At 33.5% G+C, this 19,516-nt stretch overlaps 1 protein-coding gene across 3 annotated transcripts in view; it reads left to right on the top strand.

Annotated features, from left to right (window-relative positions):
- The window catches only part of LOC132797327 (rho GTPase-activating protein Graf), a 78,693-nt gene that overhangs the window by 47,203 nt on the left and 11,974 nt on the right, over positions 1–19,516 (top strand). For all 3 annotated transcript variants that reach the window (XM_060809019.1, XM_060809017.1, XM_060809018.1), the window contains 2 exons: positions 10,208–10,365; positions 10,442–10,615. In XM_060809019.1, the coding sequence (XP_060665002.1) occupies positions 10,208–10,365; positions 10,442–10,615 (332 nt within the window). The remainder of the gene's footprint in view (positions 1–10,207; positions 10,366–10,441; positions 10,616–19,516) is intronic.

Below are 19,516 nucleotides of genomic sequence, written 5' to 3'. Positions count from 1 at the left end.
AATAACAGCAAACGCGTACCATATTATTATTAAAATATACCGAATATACCACAAAATACTATAATATACCCGATACATATATCGATTGAGTATTATATTCGAAATATACTATTGAGGTTAAAATATACCATGTTATCAGCCAAAGCAGTTAAGATCCGATTAAAGTAGGCACAAACGTTGATTCAATCATAATAAAAATTGCTATGCCATTTCATAATTCAAGCGTGTGAAGCGATTTTTGCAATCTTTAATATCAAGTTCATTAGTATCGATATCATATAATTTTTTTTTTTTGCAGTTTTTCCCCTATATCATTCACGCGAAATCATTTGAATAATTTCTTGGCCAATTTGAATTGACGTGCAGCGAGAAAAAAAAGGTTTCGATAAACAAGGATTTTTTCGCTTGCTCTTGCTGCGTCTTCAGCTCAATTTCTACAATTCTTTTTTGCTGCGTTGCTTTTGCTTTTTTTTTTTTTGCTACGTCCATTCAACAACAAAAATTTCAGGTTAATTTCTGCTTTTTCTGTTGCTGTTGTTGTTGCTGTTGCTGTTGTTGATGCTGTGTTCAGCTCGTTGCGCTGCGCGTGTTGTGCATTTTTCATAATCACTTTGGCAGCACCGGCAACGCCCCTTTTTTGCATTAAGGTACCGCTAAAGTTATTGTGTTGCTTGCTGCTCGCATTCTGACACCCTGCAGTCGAACAGCTTTCCGATAGGGATAACAGACTGCAAGGGAATCCTTTTCGATAATGAAAATATATATATTGGACAAGTATAGCACAGCAATGCTTAAAAATATTATTTTATACTACCAAGTATTACCCAAATATGAAGTGATTGTCCAATAAAATACTTTAAAGCTTAGTAAACTTGGTATAAGTAAATATGCTCAATAAATTAATATCTATCACAAATTTGCTAAAAAAAAAAATAATAATAACTAGATATTTATTCATTTAAAATATTTGCACAAACAAATTTGATATCCTTCGGAGGAATTTATCCACAAATTAATTTTCTCTTCTTTTCATTATTTGCTTGCAAAAATAGTCCTCAATGCAATAGTTTGAAGCTTCGTCATCTTCGCTAATATTCCTAAATTAATTTGTATTTCGACTGGACTGCATATTCTATTTATTTATTTACATGTTAATTATTATACAACATAATATAATAACTAAAAGAAGGGAGTGCTAGCAACTAAGGCCATCGACTCTGCATATTCTAAAACATTAAAAATGTATAAGATTTACTATAATAGATGCAGGGTAAATCTATTTAACCTAAACCTAAACAATAATGTATTAAATGAAAAGAATTTTGATCAGTATTATGCTTATAAAGTGAAAGTTTATCAACGTTTCTATGAGCAAATATTTTTAATGAATTAGTAACTAGATTCTGAACTCTTTTTGGATTCTATATAGCAATCGTAGTTTTCAATAAGTCAAATAAAAAATGAGATAAATGCAGCGAAAAAATATATAGCAAAAAGTTTACGTTCAACATAATTAATGAATATTGATACAATAAAATATAAATTGAAAAGAAATGAATCGAGTAGCATTTAGTTATTAATATACTCCTTGCAGGGTATCAACTAGTCGTATACGTAACATATTCTGCGCTTTATGCTTTTTTTTTAGGGTTCGCTCTCTTATTTTCTTCTTTTATGACGTTGTTGTTGTTGTTGCATGATGCATTGTGTGCAACACGAATGCGAGTGTGTATGTGTATGCGTGTGTGTGTGTGTGTGTGTGTGTGTTAGTGTGCATTCCATAAAACGCCGCGTGGCGCGTTTGACAAATGACAATGACGGTTGACGTTGGACTTGGCTGACGTTGCAGAAAGTTGGGCTTAGCCCGAGGGCGGGTTGCACTTTCGCAACGACTACGCAGCAACAGCAACAGCTGAAGCAGCAGCAACAGCAGCAGCAGAGGCTGGCTAACGGTTTATCAGACGACGTCGACATAGACGGCGACGACGACGACGCAGCGATGCGTTAAGCAGCCGCAAATAACAACAACAACACAACAAAATAAACCTAAAGGAGCCGAGAAAGCAAAGCAAAAAAAAAACCAAAAAAAAACAAGTAAAGCAAAGAAATGAAAATCAACAACAAATAAGCAAAGTGCGCGTAATGCACAGTAAAAAAGGGTAAAGAAGGAGGAAGAGAGGAGAAAAGAGGCAAGCGGTAACTTCAACTACACAACTTCAACTTCAAACTCAACTCAAACATCAACTTCAGCTTCAGATTCAGCTTCAACTTGAGCTTCAGCTTTGAAAGCTGTGCGCCACTTGACTAATACAATTAGCTCGACTACACACACAAACACACATACAGGTGTGTGTCTAATTGGCCAACACACACACACACACACACGCACACTCGACAGCGACAGTCAACAGCATGGGATGATTAATCAGTTTCATAACGCTAAGTGCAAACTATAATCAAATGTGCAACACAATCACAATCACAGTCGCAAAGGCAATTAAATTACATTTAAATATACCCTAGAAATACAAGCTAAACGGGTAGCTAGGCTAGATCTTTTTTTGTATTTTGGGTCTACTCTGTGGGAGATTGTTAGATTTCGTTGAAATATTGGTTTAAACTTGAATTTTGATGCATGCATTACTCGCTTAACAGCAACTTTTCACTTAGTGGCAACAAATTTTCTTACATAACAATGCATATAGCATAAAAAACTTAATATAAACGCGTGGCACAAACAACATTTTATACACTCGTAACTCATTTAATGGCGACTTTTCCCTTAGCGGCACCATTGCATTTAGTGGCAAATTCACTTTGCTGCAAATTTGCTTACATAAATCATGGCATAACATAAACAAAGAATTGTAAGTTCACTTCTTTTCTCGTGCTAGTCGAGGCAGTTAAGCGAGGTATTAATCAGGGGATTGTGCATGTTTGCTTTTGTCAACTTTATGCTCCATCATTAATGAACAGACATAAAAAACATGAAACTGAGGAAGCATTTATGGGGGCAGCGTATAAATAAAGAAATATATATTTTATTGTAGTTTCACTTAATTACTTTAAACTTGGTTTGGCAAGCATTTAAAAAAATAATAAAAATAAATTAAGCAATTAATATGTTTATAAATACATTGTCAACAAAATGTAAAGTAATTGCTATTAATTTCTTAAAGAGTTATTTATATAGCAATTAATACGAAAAATTTCTTACTTAGTCCATGCCAACAAAGGGTAATTGATATCAAATCACAAACTTTAGTTATTTAGATAGTAGTTACCTAAAAAGTACCAAAAAAAATACTAAACTATACCATACGCTATATTTGGTATATCAATGTAGTATTATATTCCAAAAACAAACTGTTATTTAAAAAATACCAAAAACAAAAATACTAAACTCTACCATAAGTTGTATTTGGTATATGAATGTAGGTTTGCATTCCAAAAAACAAACTATTACTTAAAAATAACAAAAAAATACTAAACTATACCATAAGTTGTATTTAGAATATGAATGTAGTATTGCATTCCAAAAACAAACTGTTACTTAAAAAATACTAAACTACATCATAAGTTGGATTTTGTTTATCAATGTAGTATTACATTCCAAAAACAAACTGTAACTCAAAAAATACCGAAAAAATACTAAACTATAGCATACGCTGTATTTGGTATATCAATGTAGTATTATATTCCAAAAACATACTGTTACTTAAAAATACCAAAAAAAAAACGTACTAAACTATACCATAAGTTGTATTTGGTATATGAATGTAGTATTATATTATATTTCAAAATCAAACTATTACTTAAAAATAACAACAAAAAAATACTAAACTATACCGTAAGTTGTATTTGGTATATGAATGTAGTATTGCATTCCAAAAACAAACTGCAAAGGAACTTTTACTATACCTAATAGCTTTGAATTTGAACTTCTAGTTCGTGGTCCTAAGGACTTGCATTTTATATGCTATAAACAGGCAAACCTTGACTTCAGCATTGTCACTAGCCATAATGTCAGCCTTTTGCATTGAGGAAGGACAATAAAAAAGCGGGGAAAATGCGGCAGACAACATCAACTTAGTTAATGCATTGGTGCATTCCAACTGAAGTTGGAGCTGAAGCTAAAGTTGTTTGGCCTAATTAGACAGCAGTCTAGCTCCTCGTCATAGCTAATCGCCATTTACTTGCCAAGTGTCCCATCAAATGGGTCGTATGCGTAATATTTCCAGGAATAGCTTCGCAATTGCATTTAGCTTTAGCAGAGTCTGACATCAATAATACCCTGTAATCAAGCAGTGTCGTAAAAAAGCAAAGAGTAATTTGCCAATGGGCGATAACGAGAATGCAATATAATGCTGGTAACGATGATACCCTGTAATACGACGATGAGGAGTATCGATTGCGTAAACATTCTGTTAATTAGTTGTTTTGTTACATCAGCTATAAATGGTTAATTAAATATTATTGTTGATATGCGAGCGAATCGATAACAATTACGTTGATTGTTGCTGTCGCTGTTGTTGTTGTTGTTGTTGTGATAGCTCGCCAAGCTAATCGATTGCAATATATGATTACGATTACTAAATATATACGAATGCGCGATTACAAATACGACTCTTATTACGATCGGACTTTCTCCCAAAGAGAATCTCAACTGACCAGAAATACAAAAGTGTGTGTATGTGTGTGTGTGTGTAATAAATGCGCTGAAATTAATGGGCAGAGGCAATAAATGCATAAAACAAAACAAAAAAACGAGGAAGAAGGAAATAAAGGAATATATATTTTTTAATTTCTTTCAACTTTGATTTTCTTTTATTATTATTATTGGGGAAACACTCAAAGAAACTCGTATACAACAAAAAAAAAGAAATAAAATAAATTTGTAATTTTGTTATTGATTTATCCATTTTACAAATCATTTTGTAATCACAATTATAGCGAATCGTTCAGAGGGTAACAAATTGCATTTCGTTTAGATGGGCGTGTTGTTTAAATAAATAATAATTTCACTGTATGATTTGCGTAATTTAAACCGAAATTATGCAATTAATCAGAGCCAGAACCTGGCAACAGCCAAGCTCAGTTCAGTTGAACGCGATCCACGAATCATCCATCCATGTCCAACGTTGTCTGATGTCATAAAACTTCCATAAACGAAGCGAACAGAGCCACAGTCAGAAGCGTGCATCAAAAAAAAGTAAAAGAAGAGAGAGAGAGAGAGAGAGAAAAGAGCGAGCCAGCAAAACAAAAAACCCGCCAACAAAAATATATAAGCAAAATGTAGGCCAAAATAAGAGAAATGACCTTAGCCATGTCGAAAGATTTGTACCATGCCAAAAAAAGCAAGCAGAAACAACAACAACAACAACAGCTGCACATAATAATAACAACAAATAACAGACACAACGCCAACACCAATGCGCCAGCTGCGCATGCGCGCCGACAGCGACGTTGACTGAGACTGCGACTGCGACTGCGACTGCGACAGCAACTGATTTCTTCGACGAGTTCTTGGCAACCTTTGCATGCCCTATAAAAGCCTGTCAATATGGGGTAGATGCAAGTTTAATAATGTTTTTGTGGACTATGAAATTTATTTTCCTTTATTTTATTTGAAGTCGATTACTTTTGAAGCCTAAAATTTAGTTAATAACTTTACAGAATCGTATAGTTAGAATAGTTAGAATATTAAATTAAAGACTATAAATCTCTCTAAAAAAAATTAAATTAAAGTTTATGATTTTACTACTACTATTTTAATATATGAATTACGAAACTGTTTCTTGAATAACGTTTGCTTAAGGTAAAAAATGTTTCAAAACTTATATACATATGTATTTACTTTAGTAGTCTTCTAATGTACTGAAACTTAAATTGCGATATGTTTAGTTTGTGTTTGAAGAAAATATTATCGTTAAATTTTGAAATTCTGAAGTAGAACCTAAAAACCCACTTTAAGCATCAGTTATTTTATACAAAAAAAATATATATAAAAGTGATGCTATTCTTAATTTCGTAGCTGCACTTTTGATTTTTAAAGATTATTTTAATTTTGCGCTTATTTTTTTTCATTATTTTCTTAAGAAAATAGAATATGAAATGTTCTTTATCTAGCTTATATATTTTATATTTATTTATTTTGTGCTTTACATTTCTAAAAGTTATGATATGAAATATGAAATTTCGATTTATTTGTTAATTCATGCTTTATTTTCATTTAAAACTTAAGATACAAAGTTCGTTATTTATATTATTATTTTTCATTATTAAATACATTTCCTATTTAAACTATTTTAGTTACTTTGTGAGCAAATCTTAAAACAGTCAAAGCTAAAATATTTTGAAAATCTAGCATTTACGTGTTTAAAATAATTAGAAAAAAAAAATTCATTTTTCTACTCATTATTTCAAGTGTGTTTTGCACATATTTCACAAATACATTTATCGTAACTGCATCTATATATCGTAGTATAGTATAATGCCTTACTATATAAGCAGACAGTTACATCGAGTTTAAGTTGTTCGTAAGCAGATTAGCTCGTAGCTAAAAGCAAATTGATGGCATGAGAAGCGTTGAGATAAGCTGACAACTTGACAACTTTGTTGTTAGTACACGATGCGACGACAATTTGACAACTAAATATATATATCTGCCTCGACAGATCTGTCACGACTAGATGCTATATATAGTATATATTTCTCACTACCCCCAATTAAGCACGAATTCAACTTTTAAGTAACATTTCAACTGCTATTGATTTAACTATTAATCGTTTTAGTAAAGTGAAATGGAAAATAGAAATAAATTTGTTTTATATACCCAATTTAAGGCACACAGGGTATTACAAAGTCGTGCATTCTAGTTGTCCAAACCTAACTTATTTTATTTGATTTCTTTTGCTTGGCAAAAGAATCTTTGCGTTGTTTTTTTACTGAGTTTTTTCTTCTTCTTTGGGATGCTGTCGTTGCGTATGCTAAAATCTGGATTCCAACTTAAGGCTGGAAGTAAATATATGTGGGCTGTGTGTAAGTGTGTAAGTGTGTGAGTGTGTGTGTGTCTGACCTAATTTAAAAGTCAGAGCTTGAGTTGGAGTTAGAGTTGTGGAGTCTGAGTCTGAGTTCTGAGCTTCTCTGGAATTCAACGCGCCGAAGAGAAAGACGAAAAGAAAGAGCAGAAAAGAGAAGCGAAATAATCAATTAAGTAATCTTTTAGAAACATTGCAACAATTTCGACAATTAAAAGTATTCATAACATTGATTATATATCAACCAGAAAAAAGAATGCCTCTAAAAAGTTCAACATGAAGTATTTTTACATGCTTATAAAATCGAATCGAATCGAATCGAATTGAATCGAATAGCCACTTAGCATACGCATGTCAAATGAATAATTAACGTATCATCAAATGGTTTTGACTTACGAAATTCGTTACCAACGAATTAGTATCCACAAATGTATTGTATATAGTATATGGGATTCTGAGTAATCGCTAACAAATGTAAAAGTATCATTTCGAAAATGCGCTGACGCATTTAAGCGCAAATATTTTGAGAGTCATGCCAACGATTATACATAGTTAATAGATCGATCGGTGAATTTGGCAGCCAGTCAGTAATCAATCTGATCAAAAATTTTCTTGGAAGCGAGGAATGTAATTAATTGGATTTTTCTTCTTCGACTTCGCTATAAATTTAGCATTAATCTGCTTAATTAATTTCTCCATCATCTGCCTTTCTATCAATAGACAAACTATGTATTTGGAATAGTCAGTCTTACCTAATGTTTATCTCATAACTCTCCGCTCTATTTGCACTTTCCAAACTGTCATCGCTACCTTTCTAGTTAAATACTAGATGTTTGCCATAAAAGTCAAGTCTATCTATCTATATATGTATATATATATATATATATATTTATGTGTCTAAAAAGCATGACAATCGCAACGCTTCACTGAGCGAAGCACAACAACAAAAATTAGAGAGCTGCCAACAACAGTTGTTTAAATACAACATGTAATTGTTGTTGCCGTTCTATTATTGTTGTTACTTTTTTGCGGTTAACAATGAAATGTGCATATTTACAGTTGTAATTTGCAACGACCTTGAATTGATTTACACGATAATGCAATGCCATTGGTTGTACTTGCGATACCGATGCCGATAACGATTACGATTACGATAAAAGAGCGGGAGATCAACAATAACAACAATCGTTTAAAATGATAATCGCTATGAAAACATAATCTAATATATTCAATGTTTATAAATAATGCATGAAGAATCTCCAAAACAATACAAATTCGAAATCGTTTTTGCTTTTGGCTTTTTTTTTTTTTGTTTTTGTTATTATCGTAAATGTTCCGAGCGATAAAACTTTCACCTACAAATCGGCCACAAAATGAATTGGTATAAGAAAGTTTAGAAGTTTTCAAAAGCCAGCGATAGATTTATAGATAAAAGACACGAAAGAAGAGTAAAGCAAAGCAGCATATGGTGTAAAGAAGCAAAAGGGGGAACAAAAAACAAAAACAAGGCACAAAACAAAAACCAGCAGCTATTCTGAGCTTTGCAGCCCACTCATTTTGGTTTATGGCTTATTAAACTTTTTTTTTTTATGCTTTTAATCAAAAGACAAGCTATTAAAAAATTGGTATGCTCGTCAAATCGCTGAGACCTGAGACATAACATTGCTGGATTTATGGATTAGTGTTTGTGTGTGGCTTATCAACGCGTTTAATGACCCATTCAAGTAGCTGCCTCTTCCGATAATAAAACTTTGTTCAACTCTGTGTGATAAGCACAATCCTGTATAACGATCAGCTTCATTTGCGAAAGAGGATAAGAAGTGATCATGCATGAAAAGCAAAAGCAAAAAACCAAAAATATCACAATTATTAAGATGGGAAAGAGAAAAGCGCTAAACGCAGCGATGCTGCGAGTAATTAGAGAAAGTGAAAGTCGATAGCAAATAATCAACAGGAATATGATAATGATGCAGCGGAGGAACAGCAGAAGGAAGGTGTTATTAAGGCACAACGCAATTCACATACATAAAACAAACAAAGAAAGCTGAAAAGTGCGAAAAATTTCCTTATTGGAATGTTGGGGAAAGAGGCGAAGTTAATGAGACAGTAAAATAGTTAATTCTTAGAAGTAATAATAGAAAATAATATGTACACTTTATTGACACTTTTTCTTATGTTAAAGTATTTTGTTTTGCTCTATTGCAACTTTATTTTATTTGAACGTATTTAGTTTTATTTTATCTATTTTTGATGACTAGAAACTTTGTTGTATTTTTTTTTTATGATTAAAACTTTTGCATTTATGATAATAATAATATAGATATGTGCAAATAGACGTGCTTTAAATTAAAAGAAAAAAGTAAAACAGAATAAATTAATATGATATAAGAATTTTGAAAGAAATCAAGTAAGAAAGCTACAGTCAAGTGTGCTCGACTGTGAGATACCCTTTACCCATTTTGAATAAAAGCAAAACAGGACGGTATTAGTTTAAAAATATACCAAATAATATACCACAAAAGACTAACATACCAAATGTCATATATAGTAGTATATCGATGCAGTACTATATTCAAAATATACCATAGAGGTTGAAAGAAATTCCTAATTGCCAGCCAAAACTAAGATCCGCTTGCAGTATTTTTTGAGTATCTACAATTTTTAACCTCGATGGCATTTATATTCTCAGCAATCATAAATACCAAAGTTATACTTGTTTAGATAAAAATACTCTTATTTTAAAATTACGCTTGTTATTCGATTTTTGTCAATTTGCGGGGGCGGGAGTGGGCGTGGAAAAAATTTTAAACAAACTCGATATGCTTGCGAACATAACAAATGCTGATGAGAAAATTATAGCTCTATTTCTTATAGTCTCTGAGATCTAGGTGTTCATACGGTCAGACGGACAGACAGTCAGACAGACGGACATGGCTATATCGTCTCGTCTGTTAACGCTGCTCAAGAATATATATACCTTATAGGGTCGGAGATGCCTCCTTCTGCAATGTTATAATACTCTTCTACGTTTAGCCGGTATAAAAAGTGTAGAGACTAAATTCGCTTTAATAAGATAAATATCATATAAGAATAAAGCATTTATCCATTATAATTTGCCCCCGAAATGCACTCACACTTATCGTTCATCTTTCCTATTTTGTTTGCAGTACTTTCCACACGCATGAAACAGTTGGCCATTCTGCTAAATGATTTCAACTTTGAGTGCATTGGCACCGCACAAACCGACGACGAGAACGTCATCTGTGAGAGCTTAAAGCGCTTCGGTGCCATCATTGGCACTATTGAAGATGAACGCGAAAAAATGGTAAGCAATCAGCTCAGCTCTATTTATAAAGATATAAACTAAAGTATAATCATGTATTTTTTGTATTTCCCTTTAGCTTACGCTTGCCGATAAGCATATTATTGAATCGCTGGAGGACTTTCGCAAGAAACAAATCGGTGGCGTTAAGGAGAATAAAAAGAAGTTTGATAAAAAGACAGAGAAATTCTGTCAATCGCAGGAGCGTTTCCTCAATATGTCAACCAAAAAGCCAGAGAATACGATACAAGAGGTGAGTGCAATAAGAAATTCGAACAAATATTTACACGGAAAAAGAAAAGCGCAGGAAATCATACAGGAAGAAAAGCGGCAAGCAAAATCATTGAACTTTACTCGTAAATCTTCTGCAAATTTCATCATACTCTGAACAACAACAACAACAGCAAAAATACTTCCAGACAAATTGCAATCAAATGGCGCTCAAACTTTTCTTTTTGCCAAAAATTGCTATTGAAGTTGTGCCAAAAATAATAAAAACCAACCAACCCTGCTCCCTTTTCCCTTCTCCCTTCTCCCTTGTTCGTTGTTCGTTGTTCGTCTGGGATTTGCAGCCAGTCACGACTGCAGTACACGCCCAAAAAAGAACCTCAAGCCATCAGAGGACAAGCCAAGGATTCACTTGCCCTGAGTAGTTTTTCCTTTTGCTGGCATTTTTCATTGCGAGCCACAAATAGAGCGGGAGAGAGAGCGGGAGAGATAGAGTGGGAGGGAAATGTCGACAAAGTTCCATGACCTACGTTAAACTGCATCAATATTAAGCAGCAGTTTGGCTGCACATACAGTAAACACTCGCTAGCAGCAACAATAGAAAATTTCGGCAGTTTTGTACAAACTAAGCTAAGTCTTTTTAATTCACTTCCAACTTCTTTCGAATATTTCTTAACATATTTCATAATATATTTTCCTATTCTTTTTCAATTCGAAGAAGGTAAAACATTTTAATTTCTTGTTTATGGCATTTTATTTTAGTTCAATTCATTGTTTTTCTTGTTTTTTTAAATTGTAAAATGTTTTACAACGTAAGAGTACTTTACTCAATTTTAATCTGAAGATATTCAAACAATTTTTATTTCATATTCACCTATTGCTTATAACATTTGCATTTTAGTTAGAACTGAACACTGTGGAATAATTCTTAAAATATTCGAAATAATTTACAGCAGAAATACTAAAATATACCAATAGTCATATTTAGTATATCTATAAAGTACTACATTCAAAATATACCATACTGTCAAAATATACTAAATTGTCAGACAAAGACCCGATTGCATTAAGCGTAATTTGGCATACAGAAAGTATTTCTTAAATAACTTGAACAATTTTTATCCGATGGCAATCAGGAATTATAAATACTATAGAGATTATTCGCGTCTTCGCTTGTTATGCGATTTTTGTCAATTTGTGGATATCGGGTATACAAATTATATTCAATTGAATTAAAATTTGCTTGCTCCAATGTATTGTCATTTGATTCAGAGTTGAATTCGTATAAATCGTTTAATTCTTTCTCATATTTTTGAAGTATGTATTTGCTTATTCATATTTAATATAACTTATACACTTTAAATCTAAAGTTATTAAATCAAGCAACATATGTTATTTAAGGCTTGCTTAAATTGGTCTTAGTAAATACTCTAAATTATAAATCTAGTTACCAAAGCAATTTTCTGCACTAAAGTATCAACTTGTAATGTTCGTCTGTAAGCAGGCTTCACTGTGCCTGGGCACACATAACTGCATACGTATACACAATGTGTGGCATGCAAGCGTTGCATTTGCAGCTATTTACTCAATTCCCTGACTCCTGCTCCTGCTCCTGCTCCGACTCCTTCTGGGCTGCCCAAAGCTGCACGCTTCGTTTGCTAGCCAACTTTAACTGGCACAGCACATAATCTCCTCTCTCTCTCTCTCTCTCTCTCGCTCTCTCGATGTGTGTGTGTGTGTGGGTGTGTCTGTGTTTGTTTATAGTTGCAAGTGTATGGAAGTGTGTGTGTGCTTGCCACACAAGCTACATGCATAATAAAAAAGTTTTCCGTACTCCTTTTTTTTCGGCATCCCTGACCTGTGTGCCTTATCGTCAATGAATTGCAGTTAGCATTCCATGACTACGACACGAGTCCAAGCCCAAACCCAAGCCCAAAACACACAGACCAGGCCTAGACCAGGTCAGGCCAGGCATGCGCGCACCGAGCCGCCATTTTGTGGCCAACACGTTTCCGGTCATGCATTTTAAAGTTGTGCATAAATACACTTGGCATAGTAAGCCAAACGAGCAGAAGCGACGAGCGTGCTCGACTCCCAAATGCGCTGCAAAACTTCATTAAATATGCACTTGCAGTTACAGTTGCTGTTTGCAAAGAGAAATCTATGCTTACAGTGGAAACTTCATTAAAATCGAGATTTTAGTGTAATTCCAAAAACTTGGTTCATAAGACATTTAAAAAAAATAGAATTTCCAATGAAACTTTTTCACGAATACTTTAAAGTCAATTGAATAAAAATCTATACTAAAACAAGCGGGAAAATTAAAATCAAATTAAAAATGATTCTATTTAAATATCACTTATTTAAATGTCTGTTTAATAAATATAATTTCCAAAACGATTCCAAAAGAGGACAAATCAATAATACAAAATTGAATTAATATCAAAATATTTTCTTCATTCAAAAATTCTTCAAATTAAATATCAATTATTTAAATGTCTCTCGATTTCCATAAACATTTTTCTAATAATACTGGAAAATCAACGCTAAAAGAGGAAGAATAGAGGAGGAGGATGAAGATTCTTCGGTCATTCAAAATGATTTAAAATTAAACTCTGTTATTTAACGCAGTTCAAAAAATAGAATTTTCAAATGAAATTTTTCATTACCACTTTAAAGATAAACAAACAAAAATCTAGACAAAAAATTACAGAATTATTACAAGATAAACTTCACTCCTAAAAAAATATGATTTCCAAAAGAAAGTCTACGATTAAAGTAAATAAAATCTAGATTCTTTGGTAATTCACAAGGATTCCAATTAAAAATCAAGTATTTAAGGTATTTAAAAAAAAATCAAATTTTAAAAATAAATAAACTTTCAAATTTAAACAATCAGAAATCTAAGCCAAAAATTGAAAAATTCTTCCTTGGAAATATCAACTACCAAAAGAAAATTTGCCAGTAACTCATCAAAGTCAAACAAACGAAGATTTCTATGCTATAAAAGTAAAATGAAGATGCTTTAATCAAACAAAACTGGTTCACATTAAAAGTGAATTATTGAAATATCTCGAAGATATTTTCGAAATGCATACGAAATGCCCTTCAAAAGTATTTACTATGCTCTCTACTCTTTGCAATTCAGAATGCAATGCTGATAAGTCTGAGTCTGCTGTGAGAGATGCATTTGCAAATTGAGGTTGAGTTTACACTGGTCAATCTGACAATTTGACCCCAAATCAATAATTTTTCGGGGAAGGCGGTCAATAAACTGCAACGTTTTGTGCATTTCGCATTTCCCCATTTTTTCATTTTCTCGCTCTCTCTCTCTCTCTCTCTCTCGCCTCGTGTGACGCAAATGCTTTTGAACTTTGTTAAGTAAACACGGGTTAGCTTGTCTGTGGAAATGCGGCCAGTGTAAACAGGCGTTGCTGCTGCTGCCTCCCCATTGAGAACCGTAAACTAATGATGCATGATTGAGAACGGGAGAACAGAGAGAGAGAGAGAGAAGGAAGCCAAAGCCAAAGCCAAAACTGACGAACTTAGCTAGTTTTTCGCTCTAATTGCATATAAATGTAATTGCCGTACAATTGGCACGCGTTCTTGGAAAAAATAGTCAAATGCAGATGCACAGATAAAGATATAAAGATGCGAAAGATACAAAGATACAAAGATACACAGACACAGATTGTGAGTAAAAACATGGAATTAGGTCGATTTTTTTTTTTTTGAGACGTTCGCTGATGAATATGATGATGATTATGGGTTATTAATGGGGCGCAGAGTCTATCATTAGAATCAATGAACTCGCTCGGTGCTGACGAAGATGCTGACTTGTTGTTGTTGTTGTTGTTGTTCTTGTTGTTTACCCAACAAAGTGACCCTGGCACAAGGCGTGCTATGCAAATTGTGCTCGTAATTGTGCGTCCATGTGTGTGTTCTAATTGTAATTGTGCTAGTAATTGAAATTGCTGGCTTTTAAAGGCAACACAAAAACACAAGACTTTGCATTTCCTGTCTCACAAAATGATCGAAAAAGGACACAATTAGTTAAGCAAGCATCCTCATTGCTCACTTGATGTCTAATTGATGGCATGTAATGCCAATAAATCGATTTGATGGCATCGCAGTCAAGTTATTTGGTCACCCAACTCTCCTCCATTGACCAGCACAGTGTCACATTATTAATAATGCAACTAACTGACTGATTGCCACTTTGAGTGTGTGTGTGCGCGTTTCTATACGTATCTGTGTATGTGTGTGTGTGTGGTCATTAAGCATTTATAAGCCTTCCGTTGTAAAAACGGGTCAAGCCACAAATTGAAATCAATCAAATGTCTTTTTCCGGCTACTCAATTGCCCACAGCAGCAGCGGTAGAAAAAGTAAAAGAAGCAGACACTTCACTCTTCACCCCAGATGAAGTTTGCAGTAACTACACTGCAAGAAATTTATTTCCAAATTTTGGAAAGTTGTTTTTTTTTTTTTAATTTTCATTTATATTTTATACGAGTTTGTCAGGAATTTGATAACGAATTCACTTTTTAATTGAAAACAATTATAAAATAAGTTTATTGGAAAAGTATTAATCACTAAATTTTATTTAAACCACAAAAAGCACAAATAATTTATATAATTTTGTTGTTGAAAATACATATGAAATTTGATTTTTATAATAACACATAAAAATAAGTATCATTTATTGAATTTAATTTAAATAATAATAAAACACAAATAATTCTTATAGTTCAAGTTTTTTTTTTCAATATCAAAAATATTTATTAAATTTGATTTTTATAATAACAATTAAAAATAAAAATTGAAGCTCATACTTAAAAATTAAATTTGCGTTTTATAATAACAATTAAATATACAAATTAAAGCTAACTTTTTCACATTCATTTGATATTCGTAATAAAAATCGAAAAGACAAATTTTACTTGATTTTTACAAATTCAATTTGATTATCGTAATAAAAATTAAACTTCATTTTATTGGAATAATGAGAAGTTAAGTGTTATAAAAGAACGAGTTTAACAGAAAGAAGAGAAAACAAGTAAGAATGAGTGTGCTCGACTGTTTAATACCCGCTACCCATTTTGAATAAAAGCAAAAAAAGTACGGTATTATTCATAACTACTAACTAATAAACCTCAGAAATACTTAAATATAACGAAGGGCAGTATATAGATAAAATTGTAATACTTATCTACCCTATGTGTAGCGGGTATAAGGAATCCGTGAAAAATAAAATCAAGCTCAAAATGAATTGACTCAGTTTATTAGAAATGTTGAGTCATTATTTCAATCGTAAATACTAGATGAGTTTATCTATTAAATAATTCTTATTATAGGCAATTTTTGTATTTTTTTTTTATTTCTGAGTGCTTTCTTAGTTTCTCAGTCTCACCTTTAATTATAATAATAATTATTTATTAATAAAAGTTATTTATTTCTTTCGTATTACCAATTCAATTTTGTTTTTTACTGATGTATGCTGGCACAGATAAATTTATTTTCAAATTCATTCATTTTTTTCGCTCAGTGTATCTCGTATTATCTCCCACTCGCGCGCTCTCTCTCTCTCTCTTTCGCTTCATCTCTCTCTCTCGCAGTCTCCGCAGTTTCGCTCGTCACTCGTGTGTGCTGCAATGTGCGGCAGGCAGCAGCTGTATTATTGATTTTTCTTGCGTTTGGCATGCGTGTCACGTAGCTTCCGCCCCCTCACTCCCACCCCCTCTCTGCCACTCTTCTCCGCCATGCACCTGTGTGTGTGTGTGTGTGCTTTGTTGCCATCCTCCTCGTGGTGTGTTGTGTATCCTGGCGCACACTCTGTGTGTGTGTGTGTGTGTGTGTGTGTTGGCGGTTTCCATGCCGGCCGGCTGACTGGCCGACCAACCGCCTCCCCTGTCTGCCTCCCCCCGCGCAGACTGCCTCTCCCCCTCCCCCAAAAAACATGCTGCATAAGCACCACAATTTGTTATCAGTCACGCGTCGTTTTCGTTGTCGTTGTCGTTGTCGGTTTCCCGTTGCAACACGCTCTCCTCCCCTCCTCCCTGCTCCCGCTACATCTACTACTACACTCACATTGTTTTGCCTTTAAGCTTCAAATATTTTTCTTCCTTTTGCTTCACTCGTTTTGTCGATTTTTTGTCCCCGCCGTCTGCTAATGCGCTTTCCCAGCAGCACGGTTCAACATGTTAAGCCTATTAGAAGCCACCGGCTGAGCCAGACTCCCAGCTCTCTATCTCTCTCTCTCTCTCTCTCTCTCTCTCTCTCTCTCTCTCTCTCTCTCTCTCTCTCTCTCTCGCAAAAGGCTTAAACAGTTATGGGCTTTGGGCATTTCGCCTTGCACTTTTCCCCTCTGCTCTCTTCTGCTTCTGCTTACACTTTTGCACACTAAAAATGCTTTGGGGCGGCAGCGAGATAAAAGCTTCAAAACTTGCTGCAAAAAAGGAAATGTTGTTACCATGATAAACTGTAGTTTCTAGTTTGCAAAACGAAAAAGAATAAGAAAAAAAAACATTCTTTATACACATCTTTTTTATTATTATCATTCAACGAAGGTAATTGAGCAACGCAGCTTAAATCCTAGGGCAAAAACCTTTTCAACACTTGATTAAGTCTAGCGCACAAAAGCAATGAAGAATAGGAAATATTATACAAAAGGAAGTCACACAATAATTGCATTAAGTTTCAAGATGCTTTTCATTTTAATTGGACATAATAGCATTTTAGTTTAAAGATGAGTCTAATACTAATTCAAGATTGTAGTATTTGAGTTTGAAAATTTTTTTTAATACTAATTCAGGATTATAGTATTTTAGTCTAAAGATGATTTTATATACTAATTCAGGATTATAGTATTTTAGTTTAAAGATAATTTTAATACCAATTAAAGAGTATAGTGTGGTAGTTAATAAAACAACACGAATTGTAGCTTAGCGTCCGATTTATTCTGCTGCGCGATCAAGACTGACCGCATAGCTTAATTATGTATAACATAGAATGTGAAAAGAGAGAAATGATAAAGAGAGCCAATATCGAGAGAGAGTTCGGATAGCCGAGAGAGCATCGTGTTAATGCATATGTGTGTATGTATGTGTAGGTACACGTCCTACTACAATAGTATATTAGTTTAAAGATGATTTTAATACTAATTCAGGATTATAGTATTTTAGTTTAAAAATTATTTTCGTAGTAATTCAAAATTATAGTAATTTAGTTTGAAAATGATTTTTATACTAATTGAAGATTATAGTATATTAGTGTAAAGATGATTTTAATACTAATTCAAGATTATAGTATGTTAGTTTGAAGATAATTTTCATAGTAATTCAAAGTTAAAGTATTTTAGTTTGAGAATGATTTTTATACTATTTGAAGATTATAGCATTTTAGTTTAAATATGATTTTAATACTAATTCAAGATTATTGTATTTTAGTTTGAAAACTTTTTTAATACTAATTCAAGATTCTAGTATTCTAGTTTAAAGATGATTTTCATAGTAAATTAAGGTTATAGTATTTTAGTTTGAGAATGATTTTTATACTAATTGAAGATTATAGTATTTTAGTACAAAGATGACTTTCATAGTAACTATAACAATATTTTAGTTAAGGTTAAGGTCATAATAATGCTAGTCTATAACGAATTTCATAATAGCATCATTTGTCGAAAAATTAACCCTATATATCCATAATAATCAGACAGAACTGGATTTTATTTGTGGTTAGCAAATAAATGCACACATTTATGGAGAGCATTTAATAACAACTTTCTTCTAAGTGTTTGACCATCGAATTAGTGAAAATATTCTTTAACTGAAGTATAACAAATGTTGATAACTTTCTTAAAGAAATGTTTTACTATTAAACTAAATTTAGCTACATTTGTTGTTCAACGTTGTTAAAGCAATGTTTGAGCATTAAATCAAGTCTTGCTCTGTTTTCAACTTTCTTAAAGCAATGTTTTAATATTAAATCGTGAATTTTTCAACAAGTTCCAACACATTTTTATATATACTCTATAGTGTTTACTTATATTCATTACCATCTGAATGAACTACTCTAATCTCTGTAGATGATTGGCTAAGCTTTCAAGCGCAATTGACTTTCAGCGAGGCAAAAGGATAATTGCTTGACTGCAGCTTTAAGTCGTTTTGCAGCATCAATCTTTCCCCTTGGGTGGCCGTAAGTTCTTGTCATCTCCCCGTCTCTTTCCCCCTTTTCCCCCTCTTACTTACTCGTTAAGGTAATGCGCTTTATGGGTGTGCGAGTGTGTGTTTGTGTGTGCGTGTGTTGCTGCCTTATCAAATTTACTGTTGCAGTTTTCTTCTTGTCTGCTCTGTCGGCTTTTGTGTTTCGAGGGTGTGAAAAGGCGTCCCCAAAGTGTCAGCTGGGTTGTCGTGAAGGGGGGAGGAGGGATGTAGTAGTCGAAAGGGGGTTGCTCTTGCTTTATTTGCAAAAGTATCATTTTCTTAAGCTGCTGCAAGGTGTTGCAAGCACTGAGGGATGCCAACATTTTCCTTGGCAATTTCCGTTTTGTTTTCCTGCCGTTGTTTTTTTCGTTCGTTTTGTTCGTCTCGTTTTCTATTCTTTGCCTGCGCCAAATTAAAATGGAAATTGATGGCAAAACGAGCTGAAGAAGAAGCTCAAGAAGACGTGGCAAAAAAAAAAGAGGACTACCTACCTTTTGTGGCAGGCATTCATCCAGCCCGTCAGTCAGTCAGGGATGGAGAGAGGAAGGCAGGAAGGGGGATAGAAAGGCAAACACCCACACGACATTGGCACGCGTTGGCCGTTGGCTAATTTTAACACACGACGCGTTCAGCAGGAAAGAAGGCATGAAGGATGCAGGACAAACAGCGGGGGGGGGTGTAAATGTGAACAGCAGCATCTCATGTACATATCTGTCTCTCCAAC

This window comes from Drosophila nasuta, chromosome X (assembly GCF_023558535.2).
Source record: "Drosophila nasuta strain 15112-1781.00 chromosome X, ASM2355853v1, whole genome shotgun sequence".
Lineage (NCBI taxonomy): Eukaryota > Metazoa > Arthropoda > Insecta > Diptera > Drosophilidae > Drosophila > Drosophila nasuta.
The sequence above is the reverse complement of the archived record's forward strand: the minus strand, read 5'-3'. Positions and strand labels throughout refer to the sequence as shown.